Here is a 22,372-nt window from a genome sequence, read left to right as displayed (position 1 = left end):
CCGCAGAGTGTCTGGTCAGGCTCAACTGGACCGTGACGGAACCAGTCAGCTTCGGGCGAGGAGTATGGTGGGCTGCCCCCTCTTGGGCCAGCTGTATGCTCTGGCGATCAAGCCCTTTCTCTGTCTCCTCCGCAGGAGGTTGACGGGGTTGGTGTTGCGGGAGCCGGAGCTGCGGCTGGTCCTGTCGGAATACGCTGATGACGTGCTCCTCATGGTCCAGGACCTGGGGGACTTGGCGCGGGTGGAGGCTTGCCAGGCCATTTATTCGGCAGCCTCCTCCGCCCGGGTCAACTGGGTCAAGAGCTCTGGCCTGGTGGTCGGGGACAGCTGGCAGGTTAGCTCCCTCCCACCCGCGCTTCAAGCCATCCGGTGGAGCGCGGGTCCGCTGCTCTATCTCAGCGTTTACCTTTCTGCCACGCATCCCTCTCCACCGGAGAACTGGCATGATTTAGAGGGCAGGGTGATAGAGTGGCTCCGGAAATGGACAGGACTACTCTGATGCCTCTCCCTTCGAGGGAGAGCACTGGTGGTTAATCAACTAGTCCTGCTCATGCTCTGGTACCAGCTCAACACCCTAGTTCCAGCCCCGGGTTTCCTGGCCAACCTCCGGACATTGATTCTGCAGTTCTTTTGGTCAGGACTGCACTGGGTCCCTGCAGGGGTTCACCATCTACCCCTGGAGGAGGGAGGGCAGGGCCTGAAGTTTCTGCACACTCAGATCCACGTCTTCCGCCTCCAGGCCCTGCAGAGGCTCTTTTATGGTGCAGGTAGTCCGGCGTGGAGCATACTGGCGCACGCCTTCCTGTACCACTTCCGAGGGCTCCGACACGAGTGGCAGCTCCTTTATCTCCATCTGAGAGGTCTTCCGTGAGACCTCTCTGGGCTGCCGGTCTTTTACCAGGACATCCTCCGGACCTGGAAACTGCTTTCAATGACCAGGTCCGTGGCGGCCACCGAAGGGGCAGATCTCCTCGCGGAGCCCCTGCTACACTACCCCCAGCTTTGCATGCAGGTGGTGGAGTCCCCCTTGGTGCACCAGAGGTTGGTCCTGGGAGAAATCACAAGAGTCGGAGACCTCCTGGACTATGACTGGGGAGACTGGCTGGATCCCCTGATCCTTGCTCAGCGCATGGGGCACTCCAGACCTCGTACTCACTGGTGCGTACTTCAGGAGGTGAGGGCCGCTTTACCGCCTGCTGCTCGGGTTTACCTCGACCTTCCGCCCCGCCCACCCTCCACCCCAGGCCCACCAAACCTTTTAATTGGGCCCCTGCCCCGTGGACCCAACCAACCCCGCCACCCCTTCACCGTGAACCGGCTTCACAAGCTGAAGCCGGTCTGCTTCCAGACTGCGCCAAGGAAACATCTATACACTCTTGTGTGCCACACCCTTCATGCCCTCATCCTTGTGTCCCGCCCTGATACAAAATGGCAGGACCTTCTGCCACCTTTGGAGGGCGAGGAGCCCCGGTGGGCCAGCCTATATTCCACATTGGTCCCGAGGCCCACCGGAGATATCAGTTGGTGGTTCCTTCACCCCTACCCCAGACATCTGCCCCTTTTGAGGCGTAAGAGAAACCCTGGCACACATATATTTGGAGTGTGCCAGGCTGCAGCCCCTATTCCGGCTCCTCACGAATATTTTATTACGTTTTTGGTTGTACTTTTCTCCTCACCGTCTTCTTTATGCACTCCCTATCCTTGGCCCCACAAAGTCATGGGATCTCCTGGTCAACCTCCTCCTGGCCTTAGCTAAAATGGCCATCTATAAAACCAGAGTGAGGAGGTTGGCTGATGGAGTCTCCTGTGACTGTGTGGCCTATTTCCAATCCTCCGTGCGTTCACGTATCTGGGCAGAGTTCCTCTGGGTGGCATCCACTGACTCCCTTGAGGAGCAGTGGGCGCAGTCTGGGGTTCTCTGTTCAGTGTCTCCATCCGGTTCCCTTCGTTTGACCCTTTGACCACACTCCTGTCCCTGTTATTTCATTAGTTGTCCCCCGGATTTATTTGGTGTCCAGGTCCTGTGGATCCCCCTCTTAGGCGGGGGGGTGGGGGTGGGGGGAACTTTAGCAGTGGATCCCAATAGGATCACTCTCCTGTAGCCATCTGGCCTGAACCTGTAACACCTGATATTCTATGATTCTATGAAAACAATGAGCTCAGCGATCATTCCTATTGCAGAGAAGCACTGTAAGCATTACACAGTCCGTAGAGCATCAGGGGTATTGAACGAGGGCCTGGTCTACACTACACAGCGTTGTTAGTAAAAGGCAGCTTTTTCAGCAAAACAGTGGAGGTGTACACACTGCAATGCCATTTTTGGTGACAAAACTTTTCAGTTTTGGCAACAAAATAAAACCATCTCGATGACAGACATACAGCTTTTTGTGCAAAAGTTTTGTCGACAAAATGCCAGTGTAGCCACTGCGCTTGATTTTATCACTTTAATTGGCCTCTGGAAGGTGTCCCACAATGCCCATCCTGACCGTTCTGGTCAGAAATTCTAACTCTGCTGCCCTGCAGCCAGGTAAACAACCTTCCGCCTCTCCCCTTTTAAAGCCCCAGGAATTTTTGAAATTTCACTTCCTGTTTGCTCGGTGTAGAGAACTCACTTTGCATCTTCCCAGCTGACCAAGGCGGCTCCATGCAGCAGATGCTCTCCAGCTTGGACCACTGCAGAGCTCTTGGATCTGCTCAGTATTTGGGGAGAGGAAGCTGTGCAGTCCCAGCTGCACTCCAGCCAGAGGAATTTCAATACCTACAGGCAGATTTCTCAAGGCTTGTGTGAAAAGGGCTATGATCAGGACACGGTGCAGTGCAGAGCAAAGGAGCTGCGGAAGGTCTACCAGAAGGCAAGGGAGGCCAACCATCGCTCCAGTGCTGTGCTGAAAACCTGCTGTTTCTGTAAGGAATTGGATGCTATCCTCGGCAGTGACTCCACCTCCACTGCCGAAAGCTCTGTGGATACTTCAGCAGGGCTGAAGCTGGTGGAAAGTGGACGTAACTCAGAGACCGAAGTCCTTGACGAAGAGGTGGAGATAGAGGACGATGTGGAGGCCATGGCAGGGTCGCCTGGTGGTGTGTCCAGTCAAGAGCTGTTCTCCACTCCAGAGGTGTCTATCCAGTCTTGGCAGTCACACTCCGGCAAGCGAGAAGCAGGAGAGGATACCCGTGGTACATGGTTTTGCTTTGTGAAGTGCAGAGGTGGGTTGAAGGCATAGAAATGTACAAGGCTGGCTGTGTTTCTGTGTGTTGGACATTTCCCTGTGCGGGTAACCAGTACGAGATTTTACAGGAATCCTACAGAGAGATCTCTAGGAAACTTTCCTGGAGGTACTTGGCAATCCTCTACTGAAGGGTCGGGTCTCTGGCAGAGCTGCTTTGTTCCTTCCCTTATTGAAAGAAACTTTACCACACCATTCTGCAATCACTTGTGCAGGGACCAAAGCAGCACACAGTTGAGCAGCATAGGGACAGGGTTGGAAGTGAAAATGCATCTTTGCTTACTCTCAGGAGTGACATAGCTGCTACAATGACCCCCACCTGTGGAAAAGGGTGGGAAAATTTAGAATATTGTCCCACTGCCCCGCAATCCTTTCATATTGCTTTTCTCCCCATGTAGAATGCCTCCCGCCTTGGGGTAAACTCACCATGCTTGGGGTGTTCGCTGACATGTGTGCTTGTCAAAGGTCAGTGAGAAAGTGAATGGTATGTTATTAGAGGTGTTTTTTACTGTACTGTTTCAATGCTGTGTATGTACTTAATCATACTTCTGTGTATTGTTCCTTGTGGTTCTGCAGATGTGGCCTTCAGAGACACCCCCTACACACTGTGGGAGCACCTCTTCCAGATAAGAAAATGCCTGAGTCAGAGCAAGGAGGACATGTTCTGGGAGCTGCTGCAATACTCAGATGCAGAAAAGAGGGAACACATGGAATGAAGGGAAATTGAAAGGCAGGACAAAAAAGAAAATGAGGCCTTTGTTAAGGATGCTACTGAGAGGATGATTAAAGTTATGGAGGAGCAAACTCAAATGCTGAAGTCCCTCATAACATTCCAGACTGAGCAGATCTGTGCCCGCTCTCCCCTTCAGCACATTCAGAACTCTTCCCCGCCCCCCCCCAACTTGATGCATTCCTTTCTCCTTTCCGGGACTTCTCGCTTTCCTGTTCACTCCACCCCCATGGACACCTTTTCAAATGATAGCTGGACTTATGCACAGCTCTGAAAGTGAGCCCTTTCCTGGTGCCTCCGGCATATGCGTGTGTGTGGTGATGCAATAAAAGCAGTTTTTGAATGATAAATAATCTTTATTTGTTTCCTACAAATTGTGATAGCAGGTGGCAGAAAGACATACACAAGCAGTGTAATCATTTGCTTACTGGAATCCTAGATCACAAAAATCACAAGTGCTTCCTAGCAAAATTTGATTTCATTAAGCACTGCAGTCCCGAGCATAGTAATATAAAATACTGGTTTTCATTTTCAAAGTGTTGCCTCAAAACCTCCTTGATTTGAATTGCCCCCTGTTGTGCCCCTCTAATAGCTCTGGTATCTGGCTGCTCAAAATCAGCAGCCAAGTGGTCTGTCTCAGCAATCCACCCCAAGCAAAGTTTTCACCCTTACCTTCATAAATATTGTGCAATATACAACATGCAGCTATGACCACAGAAATATTAGCCTAACTGAGGTCTAACCTGCCATAAAAGCATTGCCAGCATGCCTTTAATCTGCCAAACACACATTCCAGGGTCATCCTGAACCTATTCAGCCTATTGTTGAAGTGCTCCCTACTGCTATCGAGGTTTCTTATGCAAGCCGTGGAATTCATGAGCCATGGAATTAAGGGGTATGTCAGGTCTCCCAGGATCACTATGGGCATTTCAACATCCCCGACTTTAATCTTCTGGTTTGGAAAGAAAGTCCCTGCTTTCAGCTTTCTGTACAGGCCGGTGTTCCTGAAGATGCGTGCATCATGCATGTTCCTGGACCACCCCACATTGACATCAGTGAAACGCCTGCAGTGATCCACAAGTGCCTGCAACACCATGGAGAATTACCCCTTCCTATTGATGTACTCTGTTGCAAGGTGGTCCGATGCCAAAATTGCAATGTGTGTGCCATCTACCACCCCTCCACAGTTCGGGAAGCCCATTTCTAAAAAGCCATCCACTATTTCATGCACATTTCCCAGAGTCACGGTCCTTCATAGCAGGATGTGATTATTGGTCCTGAACACTTGCATTAACGCGGCCCCAACGGTTGCTTTCCCGACTTCAAACTGATTCACAACCAACCAGTAGCAATCTGGAGTCACCAGCTTCCACACAGTGATTGCCAAGTGCTTCTCCACCAAGAGGGCAGCTCTCATTTTGGTGTCCTTGTGCCGCAGTGCTCGGGCAAACTCCACACAGTTTCAGGAAGGTGGCTTTCCTCATTTGAAAGTTCTGTAGCCACTGCTCATCATCCTATACCTGCATGATGATATGATCCCACCGCTCAGTGCTAGTTTCCCAAGCCCAAAAGTGACAGTCCACCGTGTGCAGCTGTTCTATGAATCCAAAAAGTAATCTAATGTTGTTCTTATTCATGTCAGACAGCATATCAGGCAACTGTGAATACTGTTGAGTTAGGAATGTCATAATTAACTGCACTGCCATCTGTGATGTGTTAATGACAGTTAGAACACTGGAGAGCAGTGCAGGATCCATCCTTTCACATAGAGAAGACAGGGCAAACAGAAAACAAGGACCGTTGAAAATGCAGGAAATTGAAGATGGAAAAACATGGAATGCTGGGATGGAAAGCAATGCACCATGGGACATTGAGCCCAGACCCATGATGTGCTGCAATCCACTCTGCCTTCCCGCAAGACCTAGCTGCAGAAGGTGGTAAACTGAAGTGTGGGATAGCTTCTCACAGTGCACTGCTCTCACTGTCGATGCTAGTGCCCCAAGTGTGGACACGCTCTGCCGACAGAAGGAGCATAGTATGAACATGCAATACCGATTTGCTTATAGTGCTTTTTGATCGTTGACAAAACTTTTACTGACAAAATTCTGTAGTGTAGACAAGGCCTAGGATGCAGGGATGAGATACAATGCTAATGTTGGGAATGGCATTGGAGCTTGGGTGTTAGTGGGAACTCACAGCTCCCCCACTGCCTCTCTCAGTGGGTCAGTATCCACTCCCGCCACTGTTAGTATCTATAATTGTCAGGGTAGCTGCAGCCTGGAAAGCTTTTGTGGGTTCTGTGATATGGGGAATAAGTGATTAATAGACACCCTGTTGTCTGAATCATCTCAGAGCCAGCTGACTGCCATGATTTAAATTGACAGAGGCAATCTTTCTAGCGAAGGAACGAACCACACGCTCCTTTACTATGTTCAGTGTGCTGTAGCATTGCTCCTGACAAACACTCTGAAGTTACAGTGGCTCTGCTAAGGAACACAAGGGAGCACGCATCAGCTCCAGCTCTTATCCAGCAGGAGGCAGTGTGAAGGTTGGTAAGTAGCACTGATTGTGCTACAGTCCACAATTACTCCAGGCTCCCCCCTAGGAGTAATTCTTGGGAATCGGGTAGGACAGCTGGGTCTGGGGCAATTCTGATGCTCAGTTGGCAAGAGCAAATGGGACAAATGCCCAGTTTTGGAAAAAAAAAAAGTAGGGTGACCATACGTCCCAGCCAACACGGGACGTATGGTCACCCTACTTTTTAAAGATCTCGTCAGTTGGGTCAGATATCATTATTACCTGAATTACAAGCGTGAAGATCTCTTAAAAGAAGCAGGTGATCAAAGAGTCTGACTTTAAAGCGCACTATACTCTATCTTCAGGCAAAGTGTTTGCTACATGGAGTTAACACCCTGAAATGCACACACGCAGCAGTGATGAGGAAGTATGGAGTCCCCTGTTCCACTGTCTTCGAATGGCTCATCCTACTATACATTTTTAGTGTGGGGGAGAGGCTGTTTCTCTTTAAATCACATCTGAGGATGAAGCTGGTATAAGGAAGAGCTTTTGTGGGCTCCGTGATATGGGGAATAAGTGATTAATATACTCCCTGTTGTCTGAATCACCTCAGAGTCAGCCGACTGCCATGACTCAAATTGACAGAGGCAATCTTTCAATGAAGGAACAAACCACACTACCCTTTACTATGTGTTGGGTGTGCTGTAACATTGCTCCTGCCTAACACTCTGAAGTTACGGTGTCTCTGCTGAGGAGTCACACTCATCTGGAGTACTGTATCCAGTTTTGGGCCCCACACTACAAGAAGGATGTGGAAAAATTGGGAAAAATCCAGCAGAAGGCAACAAAAATGATTAGGGGGCTAGACCATATGATTTATGAGCAGAGGCGGAGGGAACTTGGGGGGGGAAGGGATAGCTCAGTGGTTTGAGCATTGGCCTGTTAAACCCAGGGTTGTGAGCTCAATCCTTGAGGGGGCCGTTTAGGGATCTGGGGCAAAAATTGGGGATTGGTCCTGCTTTGAGCAGGGGGTTGGACTACATGACCTCCTGAGGTCCCTTCCAACCCTGATATTCTATGATTCTATGAACTGGGATTATTTAGTCTGCAGAAGAGAAGAATGAGGGGGGATTTGATAGCTGCTTTCAACTACCTGAAAGGGGGTTCCAAAGAGGATGGATCTAGACTGTTCTCAGTGGCACCAGATGATAGAACAAGGAGTAATGGTTTCAAGCTGCAGTGGGGGAGTGTGACGGTGCGAGACTCACCCCTGCGGCGCCTCCTGCTGGTCTCTCAGGGAATTAGCTCTTCCAGCCTCCAGAGCGCCCTCTCCTGGCCGGGGTCTCGCTGCTGCTGGCCCCCATGTCCCTCCCGGACCCCAGTGCCCCTTTCCCTGGGATGCTGCCCCCTGACAGTGCCCCCACAGTCTCTGGGTCTCCCCCTCCCAGGGGAACTCACAACCCCCTATTCCCACCTCGCCTCAGTCTTTGGGCAACTGCCAGTCACCATCTAGCCCCCGTTCACTGGGGCAGACTGCAGTACGTAAGCCACTCATCACCAGCAAGGGGGGTTTGGACCTGCTGCCTCTGCCTACCCGTGGACTGCGCCCTGCAACCCCAATACCCCTTTTGGCCTTCCACTAGGCCTGCAGCCTGGGGGGTTTCCAGGTTGGAGCTCCCCAGCTCCTCTGGCCTTCCCCCAGCCCTGCTCTACCTTAGGTACCCAGGTACGCTCCCCAGCAGCCAGGCCTTTCTCCCTCTAAAGGCAGAGAGAGAGAGAAACTCTGCTTCTGGCCCACTGCCCTCTTATAAGGGACAGCTGAACACTGATTGGGGCATGGCCACAGCTGAGGCTGCTTCCCCCTCATCAGCCTGGGAGCTGCTTGCCCCCAGCCACAGCCCTCTCCTGGGCTGTTTTAAGCCCCTCAGGGCAGGAGCAGGGTGACCACCCCGCTACAGGGAGGTTTAGGTTGGATATTAGGAAAAACTTTTTCACTAGGAGGGTGGTGAAGAACTGGAATGGGTTACCTAGGGAGGTGGTTGAATCTCCTTCGTCAGAGGTTTTTAAGATCAGGCTTGACAAAGCCCTGGCTGGGATGATTTAGTTGGGGATTGGTTCTGCTTTGAGCAGGTGGTTGGACTAGATGACCTCCTGAAGTCCCGTCCAACCCTAATATTCTATATTGTATAACTTCCCAACTGTGTAAATTTCAGTGACCATGACAAGATCACCCAGGCAGGTGCTGAGTAAATGGCTCCGCCTACTCCTGCCAATGGATCTCAAAACCTGACCTGAGACATGCCAGCGATTTTTGTCCTGGGGTCTCCCTTGAGCAGAGTCTGACAAGCATGTCCATTTTGCAGTATGGGTGGGCCATGCTGAGGTTAAACTCATTCCACTTGTGATCTAAACAGGATTCCAATGCAGATGTTCAGCAAGTTCAGTTCATTACCACACTGCATAGCCAGACCTCAGGTGAATATAAGTAGAGATTTACAAGCCTGCATCTCACAGTGGTGGAATGAGCCACGTTTGATGCATTTTGTATGCTGTAGCAACTAGTTCCAGGGAGAAGGGGTTAACACATGAGAGGACAAGGACAGGTCTTTGCTACAGAGGCCATTGTGCAGCAGCCGTGAGAGGCTGACCTACAGGAGAACTGCATCGTACCTGAGCAGCAGCCAGCAGGGAAGCACTGCCGCCAGCTCCTTCTGCCAAGTTGATCAAAATGACACCGGTACTGGCTGGACGAGAGCAGACCCAGCTCTGAGGGTTTGGAGTTCGATTTGTTTATGGTGTGGAGGGTCCAAGTACACATAGGAAGGAAGAACACTGTGATCCCCAGCACGCTGGGCTGCTGTCTGGCTTCATGAAGTCAGCTTCACCACCCCACCCCACTCACGTGGGAGAGCAAGTCAGGGCCAGTTGGAATTACCCTCTTGTTCTCTAGCAGGGAGGACAGGGAGGAGTGGCTGGTGCTGTTAAACTTGAGAGGATGATTCAGACAGAGAAAATGAGCAGGAAAAGCCAAGAAGAACAGAGCAGCAGTGCCATGAACTGCACCTAGCACCACTAGTGTTTACACTTACAAGGATCAGGTACAGGAATAATAAGGAAGCACCTGTGGCTAAGCCTTGTTTAGCTTGTAATAGCACTACAGTTCCACCAGTAGTAGCCAGGGTGGGAGCGCTAGCACAGATCAGGTGCTAGCCTGCGTCACAGACCTGCTCTGGCCAAGTTCAGGTGACATGGCACACCTGGTGTCTTGTCTAGGCTAGGGCTCCCACACTGTGTTAGCCATGATGGGACTTATCCAGGAAAAGGACTAGTGTACAGACAGCATTGGAGCCTTGTCTACATTAGCAGAACTAACCTGAGCAATGGGCACTGAGCAGTTTGGGCACTGAGCAATGGGCACTGAGCAATGGGCACTGAGCAGTTTGCAAACACTACATTTGCAATTAGTGTTCAGAGCTGGTTCAAATTTCTCCCACTGAGGACATCAGTTGTCAGCAACCAGTAATTCTGCACATGAAGCCAAGGTCCTAGAGTCCTGGTTGGCACCGCTGTGAGGAAGTGCAGACTAATGCACCCAGTTCAGCCCTCTGCATGGTTTGAAAACTTGCTAAGAGCCAGCTCAAAGCTGCAGGGGGAAGAAACAAGCAAAGAACTGTCAAGCAGCCACCCACCTGCTAGCTCACCTAGAAAAGATACGGAGAGGGAGTGAGCTCCAGAATGGGACTAAAACCCCGGCTGGCATGTGTACAAAGGCAAACAGCTTTTCTGCCGCCCTTTGGAGGAGTCTACCGTAACCCTTGATTTGCCAGTGGGAAGATTAGTTTTTGTTAGCTGATATTATGAAATGGTGCCAGAATCAACGTCCTACTGCTGTGTGTGACAGAGCTCGCAGCTTCCAAGGACAGTGGGTGTGGGGTGGACGAAGGTGGGCACAACTAGTGTGAAATCTGCATGTGCCATTCTAAAAGCTATCCTGTTACTGCACATCCAACCTAACACAGAGGACCTCTTGTCTCTTCAGGAGAACTCGTTCATCTCCATTATACTCAGTTACACGTTAGCGTTCCTTGGAGACATCACACTTGCCTTCTACAGCACAGGGCTTCTTCCATGAACCCCTACAGGCTCAGGCAAGTACAGATCCATCATAGGAGAGCGAACTTCCAATTTCTGACACTACCAGTCAAGCATGCAACCTCCTCCCAGCTCCCAAACAGTACAGCTTCAACTCTTACAGCTACTTGCACATAAAGCTCTGTAGCACTCACAGTTGCTCCAAAGCCCAAGATTAGACTTTCTGGGCTAGTTGACCCCAGGTCACTGATCTGTAAAAGCCCCAGCCCTAAAGGACTTTAGGTTTGGGACATTTCCTGCTACCCAGCACTAGCTTCTTGTGATACCAGAATGACACTTTACCTCCTTAGCTAACCTCAGAGAAACCCCTATTCCTACTGAGACCTCATTAGCCACTGACACATTTACAGCAGCATTACTGTTTACTAAATTGGGCTTTTTGGCTAGTAGAAGCAGTTTTTCTTTTAGCTGGTATCTGTCACAGGTAACTTGCTCATCTAATCTGAGATCAGCTGAAGAGTAGCCTCTAGTGGCTAGACCCTACCTTTACACTAAACATTCTCCACAGCATTCTTACTCATCGCTGAACAGAGATAGGCAGGAGCAGGGCGCTACAGAGACGCTTGTTTCAGTGATCCCCTACAGTCAGACAGTCCCACTCCTGCTCTTCACAATACATTTAAAGTGCAGCTTTACTCTACGAAATGACTGTGTAAAAATGGCACTCTAAGGCTCCATGCTGTCTCTAATCGCTACATAAAATGCACTGTTAGCACTGGTTTTTCTAACTGCCAGCTCCAGAGACTCACCCTTAGTTCAGAGTTTCAAGTGAGCTCTTTCTGTCTCATGCATCATCACCAGTGACTGAGGTTCTGCAAGCCAAATTATGTCATAAGTGACACCGGTGCAACAACACTGTCCAGTGATTCCAGTTGCACCTGTGCAAACAGACTGAAGACTAACAAAGCTCTAGCTGGCACTGATTGAGAACAATCCTAAGACAATGGGGCTGCCCAGGTGTTAACGAGGGCACAATGTGTTGTGCAGAACATCACTTAGTGGTGATGACACGAGATATTCAGAGGGCAGCTGGACTCAAACCTCATCCAGGAAATGTAACTGAACTGGCAACTGGTGCTGAACACTGTTTAACCGCAAGTGCAGCCAAGGATAAACCACCTGGAAAGAGGGAGAGGAAGGATGGTCTTGTGATTAACATGCCTGACTGGGACTTGGGAGATCTGGGCTCAATTCTCTGCTCTGCCACAGACTCCCTATGTGACTTGGCCAAGTCACTTAATCTCTGTCCTTCAGTTTCCCATCTGTAAAATGGAGACACCAACTCTTCCTTGTAGCTTTTGAAGGTGGTTATGTCTCATGATGCAGAGCAAGTGCCTACTACAAAATCTGGCTTTAGAACGAGAAATCTGTACCAGACAGCTTTGCTGAAAGGGTAAAGCCAACAGCTTGTATGTTTAAATTTTATTTTAATGCTTCAACCCAAATTCTGTGCAGTCACATAAACACTCAACACTGACATGAATGGAGGGCATAGTTACATGACCTGGAAAGTCACAATTAGACAGCACTGCAATCACCTGGAGAAAAATGTCACTCAGGATATATTTTGCATTCATATCACCTACAGACTGGTACAAAATTCATCTCAAAACAAGAGTTGGCTCAGAAGACAGAGCTGTTATCACACAGTGATGAGACTGTATCTGAGCCCTCTATGCATTTTGTGCCTGGGCGGGATTCCAGATGTGGATTGCAGCAGCTAACTTTTCCCTCTGCCCCAGCTTCAGGTGAGGTCTTGGTCCCTGCCCATTTGTGATATCAGAGCGTAGCTCTGAGGACACAAAGGCAGTGTAAACTCCGATTCCCCAGGATTTAAAACTAAAACCAGAAAGAGGTGAATCAGTAGGTACTGTTTTCAAACATACCAATGCTGGGATTAGCAGCTGATTTGATATGCAAGAAAATTATTTTTGGGGGGCTAAAAGATACTTCTGCTGATATAAGTTTAACCCTTTCAGTAACATTCAGTCTATATTCTCCACAGAAGAGAATGTAACCCTCAAGGAGGCTCCTCGTCTGTCACCTCTCTGGTGAGGGACAGAAGATGGAAGGTGACTATCACAAAAAGTGCATGATTATCAGAGAGCAATTAGCTTTCCAGAGACACAGCCACCCTGAGTAGCGTAACTGTTGGTTTCTGTGCTGTAAGTAGGTCAGAGGCTATTTTCAGATGCTTAGGGGAGGTGGGTGGTGGTTCTAGTCTTCTCTGGCCTTCCCCATCCCCAGAAAGCGTCTGTCTAATAGAAAGTTACAACTCAGAAATGGGTTCCCAGGAAGCCAGAGATGCTCTTAAAGAGCAGCGGCTGCATCTCAACAGCCAGAACCGTAGCTCCATACTAACAGCATAAATCGAAGGGCACTGATAACACACAATACCACCAAAGGGACATGTCTTCAAAGGCTGTTCAGGGTTACAGTAAAGTAACTCATCATAGTACACACTTCCCAGCTGGAGCCCTGATCTCTGAGAAGCCACCCACTCTAGCAGTCTTCTCAAAAACTGGTCTATGTACCCAAACCCAAGAGTTCTGCATGTAACATACACAACACCGCTCACTGATTTACATGAACCTGGATGGATTTCTCTTTAACATCAATTTTTAATCACAGACAGAAGATGCATCTTTGCCACTGGAGAGGAAGGGACAGGTCCTCAGCTCATAGCACCACAGCTCTGAGCTGCCTTAGGCTCACAAAGAAATATTATACATAAACATTTACATATAAAAGGAGCATTAGTTTTTATGGAATAACTACAAAAGGAGAATACGAAAGACAGCTTTGTATAATACAATTCCTCTTGCATGTTTGTTGTGGCTTCTTGGTCAGGTTGGGTTATCCCGGTGCCGGACCTGCGTACACTAAATTGGTCTTCTGGGATTTTATTTCTCAAGTACTCACCCTAATGAGATCTTTTAGCACCACATCCTGGTAAAAAAAAACTGCTTCTGCAATACATTCCTCCTAAGAGTCCTATGAACACAGATGGCAGTCAGTAGAGGGGTCACTAGTTTCGCCACCCACCTGGGCAAGGGGAGAAGTTACTTCTAGCACAGCTTCACTGACTCGTCACCCATTGCTTCCAGAAGCGGGGTTCAGGCAGTGGAACCCTTTTGCACACGGATCATCCTGTAACATCAATTCCCCTTCCCTGCCACTTCCCCTCCCCCAATTACCCTGGTGAGGTAGTGTTTGTTCCAAGTCATAAGAGTATCCTCCCCTTTTCTCAAATTGCAAGGCTTATGCCTAGACATGGACTGCCTCATGAGAAGCTACTCACCAGACTCCCATTACCCAATGTGGTGAGCTCCTTTAAGAAGGAAGTGAAGACTCTGCTATGGTCACCTGCAGAAACAGGATAACAGGCCATCTGCATAGGTTGTGTGAAGTGTGATCCCCAGCCCAGGCAGACATTTGCGCTTGCTCAGCTCCAGTGCACGTGCTAAAAATAGCAGTGTGAACACTGTGGGAGAGGTGATGGCTCGGGGTAGCCACTCAAATCCAAGCCTGCCCGAGCCCGCAGGTCTGAACGTGGGGTAGATAGCCTGACCTGCAGCATGTGCCACAGCATCCACACTATTATTATCAGTGCACTAGATTGAGCTGAGCTACCCCACGTTTGTCTACTTGTGCTGGAAATCACCTCCCAGCTGCAGCGTAGAAATACCCTCGGGACTTCTTTGTGGGCCCTCCATGGTGGAAGGATTAGGGGCATCTGCTACTTGTACACAACGCAATCCTAGCAAAGGTCAAAACTGAGCTTTTCATTGCTGCTAAGAGGCAGTAGCCCAAATGCTAGTGACTTTCAGTAGGATTTGGGTGCCTATCTCCCCGAGGATTCTTTGAAAAACCAGCCTAGTATTCTAAAGCTGAGTTTGCTGTTGTCTTCTATTCAAGCAGTTTTCTGGGGTTACATTTCCACCCTAGCAGTCTGGGGGGAGGATTCTGTAGATGCTATTTGAGGAGTGGGGCAGGAGTGGGAGAGGTTGGGGAAGGCAAGAAAACCAGAATGTCTCTGGATGTGTTTTGCAGACAGACTTAAGAATTGCTTGAATGTGAAAGTCTCCCACTCTTGCCAACCCAGTGCTCAAGGGACAGGTGATATCTTAATTACATGAAAATTACTGCTAAGAACAAACTGTACACAAGCTGGAAGAATGAGGCAGAGGGGAGAACATATTTGAGAACCACCCCCCCCCCAAGGCACTCAGTGCATTTTCTGAATGAATCCTTTGCCCAAGGAAGTTGATAAGATGCCATTAAGCACCAAAAGTGATATGACATTTGCTTTTCAATATCCTACAGATAGATGGACACCTGCCAGTGCTTACAGAAAGCAAGGTACAATCATGCAAGGTTCTTTTCAGCCAACAGCCATTGGTGCAGGTGGATGATATAATCTGTTACCAGCTCAATTAACAGACATATGGATAGGAATTACCACTAGTTTCTTTCAGTCTGGAAAGAACTTGCTTTGAGATACAGGCATGAGAGCTCTGTATGGAAAGTTAAAGGCACTGTAGAGATTTTACAGTGCCAGTTACTGGGAGATGATCCACCCACACCAAAGCAGTTAATGAAGTAACTGTCTACAGATCATGGACCTCCATGTTCTCCATGGCCTGTGCTCAGCAACATTGCCATGGGTGCATCAGCAGACTTAACTATCACTCTCAGCAATATGCAAATAGGGACAGCCAGGCCACAGTGGAACCAGAGCTGCCACACCTAATCCTCTCAGCTTGCTTAGTCTCCCTTTGCAGCCTAATTACTTTGGTAAAAATGTCAACATTCCATCCTGGCATAGGAAACCTTCCAAACCATCGAGGGCAGAGGTGGGCAAACTACGGCCCGCGGGCCACATCTGGCCTACTGGACCGTCCTGCCTGGCCCTTGAGCTCCTGGCCCGGGTGGCTAGCCCCCGGCCCCTCTCCCACAGCTTCAGCTCATCATGCAGCCAGCGCTCTGGGTGGCGGGGCTGCAAGCTCCTGCCGGGCAGTGCAGCTGCGAGAGCCGCCAGTGTAGTGTACTAAATTGCTCCCCGTAGGAATGTGCTACTTAGGGCTGCCAGTCCTGGTGCTCTGAGCGGCATTGTAAGGGGACGGGGAGTCCCCGGGGCAGTCAGGGGACAGGGACTGGTTGGATAGGCGTGGGAGTCCCGGGGGGCGTGTCAGGGGACAGGGAGTGGGGGTGGGATAGACGGTGGGGTCCCAGGGGGGTGGTTAGGGGCCGGGGGTCCCGGGAGGGGGTGGTCAGGGGACAAGGAGCAGGGGAGGTTGGATGGGTCAGGGGTTTTGAGGGGGGGCAGTTAGGGGACGGGAAGTGGGAGGGGGCACAGTCCAGGCTCTTTGGGGAGGCACAGCCTTTCACACCCGGCCCTCCACACAGTTTTGGAACCCTGATGTGGACCTCAGGCCAAAAATGTTGCCCACCCCTGATCTAGGGCCAGAACCCTGCCTGGAATGGGGAATTAGCTCCTCAGACCAGTTATGTTATAAGCCATCTGGGATGGAAACTCCTGCTGACTGATCTTAAGGGGGCACTGAAATGAACTATTTTTTACTAGCTGAGCCAGTTGCTAATACTGACATTTAAGAACCCGAATGGTGCAACTATGGGGGTGAACATGCGCCCCAAGGCTAGTGCACACTATCACTTGGAAGATAAAAGGGTCTTAGTTCAGTCAATTCAAATCTGGAAACTGATCTTTTAAGCAGGGGCAAACTTCATTCACCTCCCATGTGCTTCTGCCATGTGCTGAACACAATATTGCAAAGTCCACAGCATGTCAGATGGTATGGGCTGTCAGTCAATGGCATCTATACTCACAGGCACAGGGAGGCCTTTTCAAGGTGAGCAGCAAAACAAGCTGGAACCAAAGCTGCTTAAGATTCTAACAGAATATTTGTTCAGATTTAACACTGACAAATGTATACTTTTCAGCCAGAATATAAGAGTCTGCTCCTGCAGCCATTACTCAGCAAGGTCAGGGCCCAGGATTCTGGGTTAGCCACATGACAGCTGCCCTCTCCAAACACATTCGACGCACTGCAAGGATGCACAGGGCAAGGACAATGCTTCCTTGTTCCATCATGAGTGCTTGTGGTGTTACTAGCTCTTGCAGGAGTAAGTGATGTTGCTCTGCACCAACAAGAGAAAGATTCTGATTACAAACAGACTGTTTGATGTTCATCTATCATTTTAAAAGGGTGCATCCACAATCCGTTACTGACCTGCGTTCTTATGGAAGGGCTTCCAACAATGGCATCACAAGAAGCTGTTCATCTTCCAGGCTAACCTTTGCCAGTGGGTTCTTGAGAGGCAGTGCCCTGCCAAAGTCACACAACTGTCTGCCAGTCCCTTTAGATGTGGCCCGGGCAAGTAAGATTTAGCCAGCCTCATCTGTGCCAGTGGATTCTGAGGAGATCTTGCCCAGCCTAGTTAAGAGTTGGGCCACTGATTTTTCACTGCATATTTTGATCTCCCTTTATAAAAGAAATGCACCTTAAAAAAAGGTAATATTCAAGATTCTCTATTTTAATGCAATTGCTGTCACTATATACCTGGTGAGGAAACAGTGCTCTCTCTTCTCTCCATCTGGCTGCAGAACTCCCCCTCACTAGTGATCACTCTGCTGAAGTACTCAGAGGAATCTCTCTAACACGTGCTCACACTGATCCTCCGTTGAGATGCATAGACTAAGCCAGGAAAGGACAAGTCTCAAAGCTGGACTGCTAACTTCGTGTGCCAAGCAATGGGAAATCATTTCCAGTCACGAAGCGTGTCTGCGGAGAAATGCTGCCAGAACTGTCAGGCAAGAAGAAAGGACTGTTTCACCTGTCCAACTTATACCATGAGGCATTACTGGCAAAGCATGGCTGCATTTTACACTGAGAGAGCACTAGTCTCTCCAGTCAATAGGCAGATTCAAGTGCTATAGAAACAGCAACCCCTAGAGCCTGTCTGGGGAACTAGTACATTCCCAGACACAAGACTGAATTGATAGATGAGATCATTTTCTATCTCTGTAGGTACTCTCCCCTCCGCCCACTCTCATCTGCTTCTCTTTGGAGAGGGCATTGTGTTTCTGCATCCAATTGCTAATTTTCTGCCTGGCCTGTTATCACTACTGGTGCAAAATCTCATGTCAGCTGCCAGGAACCAAGAAGAAGGGGAAGAGTTTGTGCCCTGCATATAGCCTGCTGGCTTTTAGCTGCCTGAGCCGTGAGTCATAATATTACAACTGGAAGTCATGATTCTGATATGTAATAGGAATGTAAACAGAAAGTCAGCCTTTGAGGAAGTGCTTTCCCAGACTGGATGCTTCCTACAGAGGGGCAGACTTTGTAAGCAGATTAAGAACACTAGCTTTCAGATGTGGGGAAAGACAACTATTAGTCTTTGTTCCTTTCAGAAGCTTTGCTGACTTGCTCAGGAAAGGGTGCTGAAAATGGATACATGGATCTGCCTGATGGGTGGACCCATATGCAAAGTCTACTTATAGAAAGCCATTGATTTCATAAACCAATATTCTGTGTCAAATATTTTATAAACCAATATTCTTCCCCTGCAAGTGGCAAACTGATGTCATTGGCACAAGCCAGGCACTGTACAAGCCACACACAGATCTGCCAATATACCTGCATCCTGATGAGCAACACGCTGCTGTTCCAGTCCTGGCCTCAGAGACTGATTGCATATGGATACACATCCACTCAGGACTAGAATGAGATACCCACATTTCCACTTGTTACTGAAATCAGGATTTGAACCCAGTTTGCCAGAGGTAAAAGGAATTAACCAGATGCACCACCTAGCCCTTTACATGTTACATATAAGGAGCAACAGTAAACAACTAAGCCCTGCATTTAGCATGTTCCTTAATAGCTAAGCTAGGAGCCTAGTGGAATTTTTGTGCTAGCTTGGCTTTCGCATTAGTATTTGTCTTGAGAATTTTGAGATGTCTGACAGGCTCATTGTTTTGATGATGGTTATAGCCTCAGGCATTCATGGTGTCCTTGAAGCCCCACACCTCCATGGCAGAGATCTGGAAGCTTTCAGAGCACAGTGGCTGATTATTGAAAGTATTGCAGTGGCTGGTTCTCCCATGGTTCAGGTCTGCATCAAGGTAGAGGGCCTGGCCATCACCACCTCCTACAGAGAAAGGAAGAACAAAAACGTTACATTGCTTTTGCGTTTCTCAGGATGTGAAACTTACAGCTACACAGAGAAGGGGTCTGATGGCCTTTACCTCCAGGGACAGCTGGAATATAGGAAGACCCACCACGATGTTCAGCTGCTGTCTTTTAGAACGAAGGACACTTGTTTCTATGCATGGATTCTAATGAAGCTAGCAGAACTGCAAGTGACCATTTTGGCAAATTCATGGAAGACAACCCAGGCAGAAAGAAAAGGAGTACTTGTGGCACCTACTCCTGTTCTTTTTGCAGATACAGACTAGCACGGCTGCTACTCTGAACCCAGGCAGACTGGCTCCACACCTGCTTGACTTCATTGACTTTTTTATTTTCATGTTTTTAAAAAAGAAGGCTCCAGTAAGTTACTAACTGGTTATCTGAACTTGAATTAAACAGAACAAGTGACAAATCAAGATAGAATCCCTCGGACAACTTAATGAGCAATATCAAACTGGGGAGCGGGACAAAGCAGGGTACTAAAAGGGACTGGTACAATCTTCTAGATCATTGTAAAAGATATCCCAAAGTTTACTGCATGTTGATCAGATCTGTGAGAGACCAGACTGCCAGAATGTTGCACAGATCTTAGAGGGACAAGAAATTCAGCTAAATTAATTTAGATCGATGAAAAACATACTTGTTGGGATGGAGATGACAAAGACTCCCAGTCAAAGCAAAATGAAGGGTGTTGTCTGAAGAGCAGTTACACAAGAAAGGCAGTTAGATAAGGCATAACATACTTGAGGGGTCACTCCAGTGGAAATCCTGTTCTGTGTCAGAGACTGGACTAGACAGTAATTCCCACACACAAATCTGAAGCACTAAGACGGATGTAACTAGTATCGCCTCCCTTAATAACAGAGCTTTGTGATGAGCCACGATACACCATCACTGGTCTCCAGTTGTCATGTGCTCTCTAGCTTTCAACTCAGCTCGTGTTGTATTGTGAGCTGGTTGAGTTTGGAGCAGCCCACCCCACAGTGGACTATAATGCACATTACTAAATAAGAATCAGTAGGAACTAGATATTACAGCTGAAGTCTTGATCTGGTAACCATCAGACTAGATGCTCTCAAAACAGGTCTCTTTCAACCCTGTTTTCAGACTTTAGTAGATGCACTTTAAAACTGTGGCTGTCAGAAAAACTGTTCTGGGGAAAACTTCTCAGTACATAACTGTTGCCTGCATTTCCAATCATAACTGACTACTTTATTAGCCAATAGGCTTTTGCCACAGTTAGCAGCACTGTAGACCCACTCCAGTTGCAGCAGAGCAAGCTGCTGTATTCTAGTTCACCTCGTGCTTCAACACCAGTTCATTGCCAGCTAAGTCCATATTCCAGAATTATTCGCAATCACGTGTGCAGCAGACCATAGGTGGAGCTGTGCCTGCAGCATCTAGTCCTTACAATGTTTTCTCTTTAGAAGTGCGATATCCAAGTTTTGATACAAAATTTGGCAGAGCAGGATGTTTTCACAGTCACTTTTCTCACTCTAGCTACAGTAGGAATGACATAAATGCTAAAAACAGCTTAATTGATTTTTTGCTGTGATAGGCAGGAAGACTGGCAGGATAATTGCATGGATCCTGCACAGACTTACCTATGATGATGCACTCATTGCTGCCAGCCATGAACATGGAAGCGGTTTTGGAAGGCAAGTTGAAGTGACGAGCAGCTAGGAAGGGGGAAAGACGATCCGAGGAGTCCGAGGGGATGCTGCTGGAGGACAGGACAGTGGAAACCTGCGTGGACTTAGCCCCTGGCTCAGAAGCAGTCACAGCCAGTTCGGGGTGCTTGATTATCACCCACTCATAGCGTTCCACTTCTGGCTGCAACTAGGTGAGAGGAGAAGAGAAGACAGCCAGGAATCAGTTGGTGAGCATCCATTCCACTGAGGGTTCTGAATATGAAGCAGCCCTGGAGCTGCTCAGACACTGCCAGTACCACTGGTGAGTGATTCAGACTAACCCTTTGGCATAATGGACAGGAATGGTGCCAGAAAGACCTCTGCCTTGTAGAGGATTGAGAATAAGGCTTGGTAATACGTGGTGGTTTCTGAATTACCTTACTACATATGGCATGCATCCACGCCCAGGTCTTGTGAGAATCATTCTGTACTCAGGAGAAAGGCCCTCCCCATAAAATTGAATAGGAAATCTCCTACCACATCCTTTCATAAGGGATTCCATAGACTTTAAGGCCAGAAGGGCATGGGCTGGATCACAAGCTTGTCAGCCCATATATTCCACTCTAAATGGAAAAGGGGTGTTACTGATTAGCTATTAAAATCCAGTCATCTCCATTCAATATTGAGGCAGAACTGCGATTACTACTTACCCTGAATACAAAGCACTCTCCTGTCCCAAAGAAACTCAGTTTATTCCCTCCTCGCCTGCGCTCGCTCCAGTCAGTTGACAAATAAGCGCCACAGACCTAGAGCAAAGGGCATGGTCAGGAGGCTTTTCACCAGTTACTACTAATAAGAAACAGGGTATTTTAAATTCACTGATACAAAAGGTTTTGGAGCCCACAACTCAAGGTCTAATGTAGTTTAATGTTGAAAGTCTCAAGATCAGTGGATTAAGAGGGCACAAGTAATTTAGACCTAAAGCTAGATCTAGATTCTGATCAGCTAGGGAATGGCCTGCAGATTCTAAATTTTAAAAATTATTTTACATCCACCACTTCTGAGAGGAAGGATGGTCCAGTGGATAGGGTGCTAGCCTTGAACTCTGGAGAACAAGGGTCAACTCCCTGCTCTGCCACAGACTTCCTGTGTGACCTTGGGTGAGTCACTTAGCCTTTCTGTGCCCCAGTTCCCAATCTGTACAATGGAGATAATAGCCCCGCCTAGCCCCACAGGGATGTTGTGAGGTGCTCAGACACTATGGCAATGGCGGGTGGGCATGTAAGTACCACAGGAAGAAGCATCACAGACAGACCTAGGAACAAGAAAATGAAATTGTGGTAGCCAAATAGCCACTTCCTTGTTTTGGTACCAAAAGCATCAACACTCATATCAGACCACATGAGACTGTTGACTGTGCAGCAGCTGCGAACAGGCAATAATCCCAGAGAACTACAAGCATGTCTGCTGCCTTCAACAATCTCGTCCACACTAGCAAGATTTCCCACTGCCAACAATGGGCATCAGGGACAGGTGCAGATGAATTGGTGCTGAGCCCAGTTTAACCTCTAAGATAGCCCAGGACATATACCACTCTAGACTCTGTCAGAAAGCTTGGTTTCACACATTCAGCACAATTTGTGCTAGGTTAGGCATGCAGTTAAATCTCCTACAGTACCTAGTGGTGCTGGAACCCTTTTAATAGTGGGGGTACTGAAACCAGCCCCCTTACCCCTGTCCACACACCCCTAGCTGGGGCTGGGAGCAGTACCATGTTTCTGGGAGGGGGAGACCCAGACAGGGGTAAGGGGGTAAAGACTGGGGGCAGGCACGGGCCTGCAGCCGGGACACCGCATGCGGGGCCAGCAGCAGAGCTCCAGCTGCGGGGCCAGCGGTCAGGAC

General features: G+C 48.7%; 1 protein-coding gene across 4 annotated transcripts in view; it reads right to left on the bottom strand.

The window, feature by feature from the left end:
• Nucleotides 1-12,009: 12,009 nt before the first annotated feature.
• Nucleotides 12,010-22,372, bottom strand: part of TBC1D24 (TBC1 domain family member 24) — a 64,958-nt gene continuing 54,595 nt past the window's right edge. For 3 of the 4 annotated variants that reach the window (XM_037910057.2, XM_037910058.2, XM_043523448.1), the window contains 3 exons: nucleotides 21,181-21,276; nucleotides 20,444-20,678; nucleotides 12,010-18,798 (listed from right to left, as the gene is read on the bottom strand). In XM_037910057.2, coding sequence (XP_037765985.2) covers nucleotides 18,644-18,798; nucleotides 20,444-20,678; nucleotides 21,181-21,276 — 486 coding nt within the window. In that variant the 3' untranslated portion in view covers nucleotides 12,010-18,643. The remainder of the gene's footprint in view (nucleotides 18,799-20,443; nucleotides 20,679-21,180; nucleotides 21,277-22,372) is intronic. The other variant, XR_006284159.1, reaches the window with a different exon arrangement.

The sequence above is a fragment of the Chelonia mydas genome, chromosome 10, assembly GCF_015237465.2.
Source record: "Chelonia mydas isolate rCheMyd1 chromosome 10, rCheMyd1.pri.v2, whole genome shotgun sequence".
Lineage (NCBI taxonomy): Eukaryota > Metazoa > Chordata > Testudines > Cheloniidae > Chelonia > Chelonia mydas.
The sequence above is the reverse complement of the archived record's forward strand: the minus strand, read 5'-3'. Positions and strand labels throughout refer to the sequence as shown.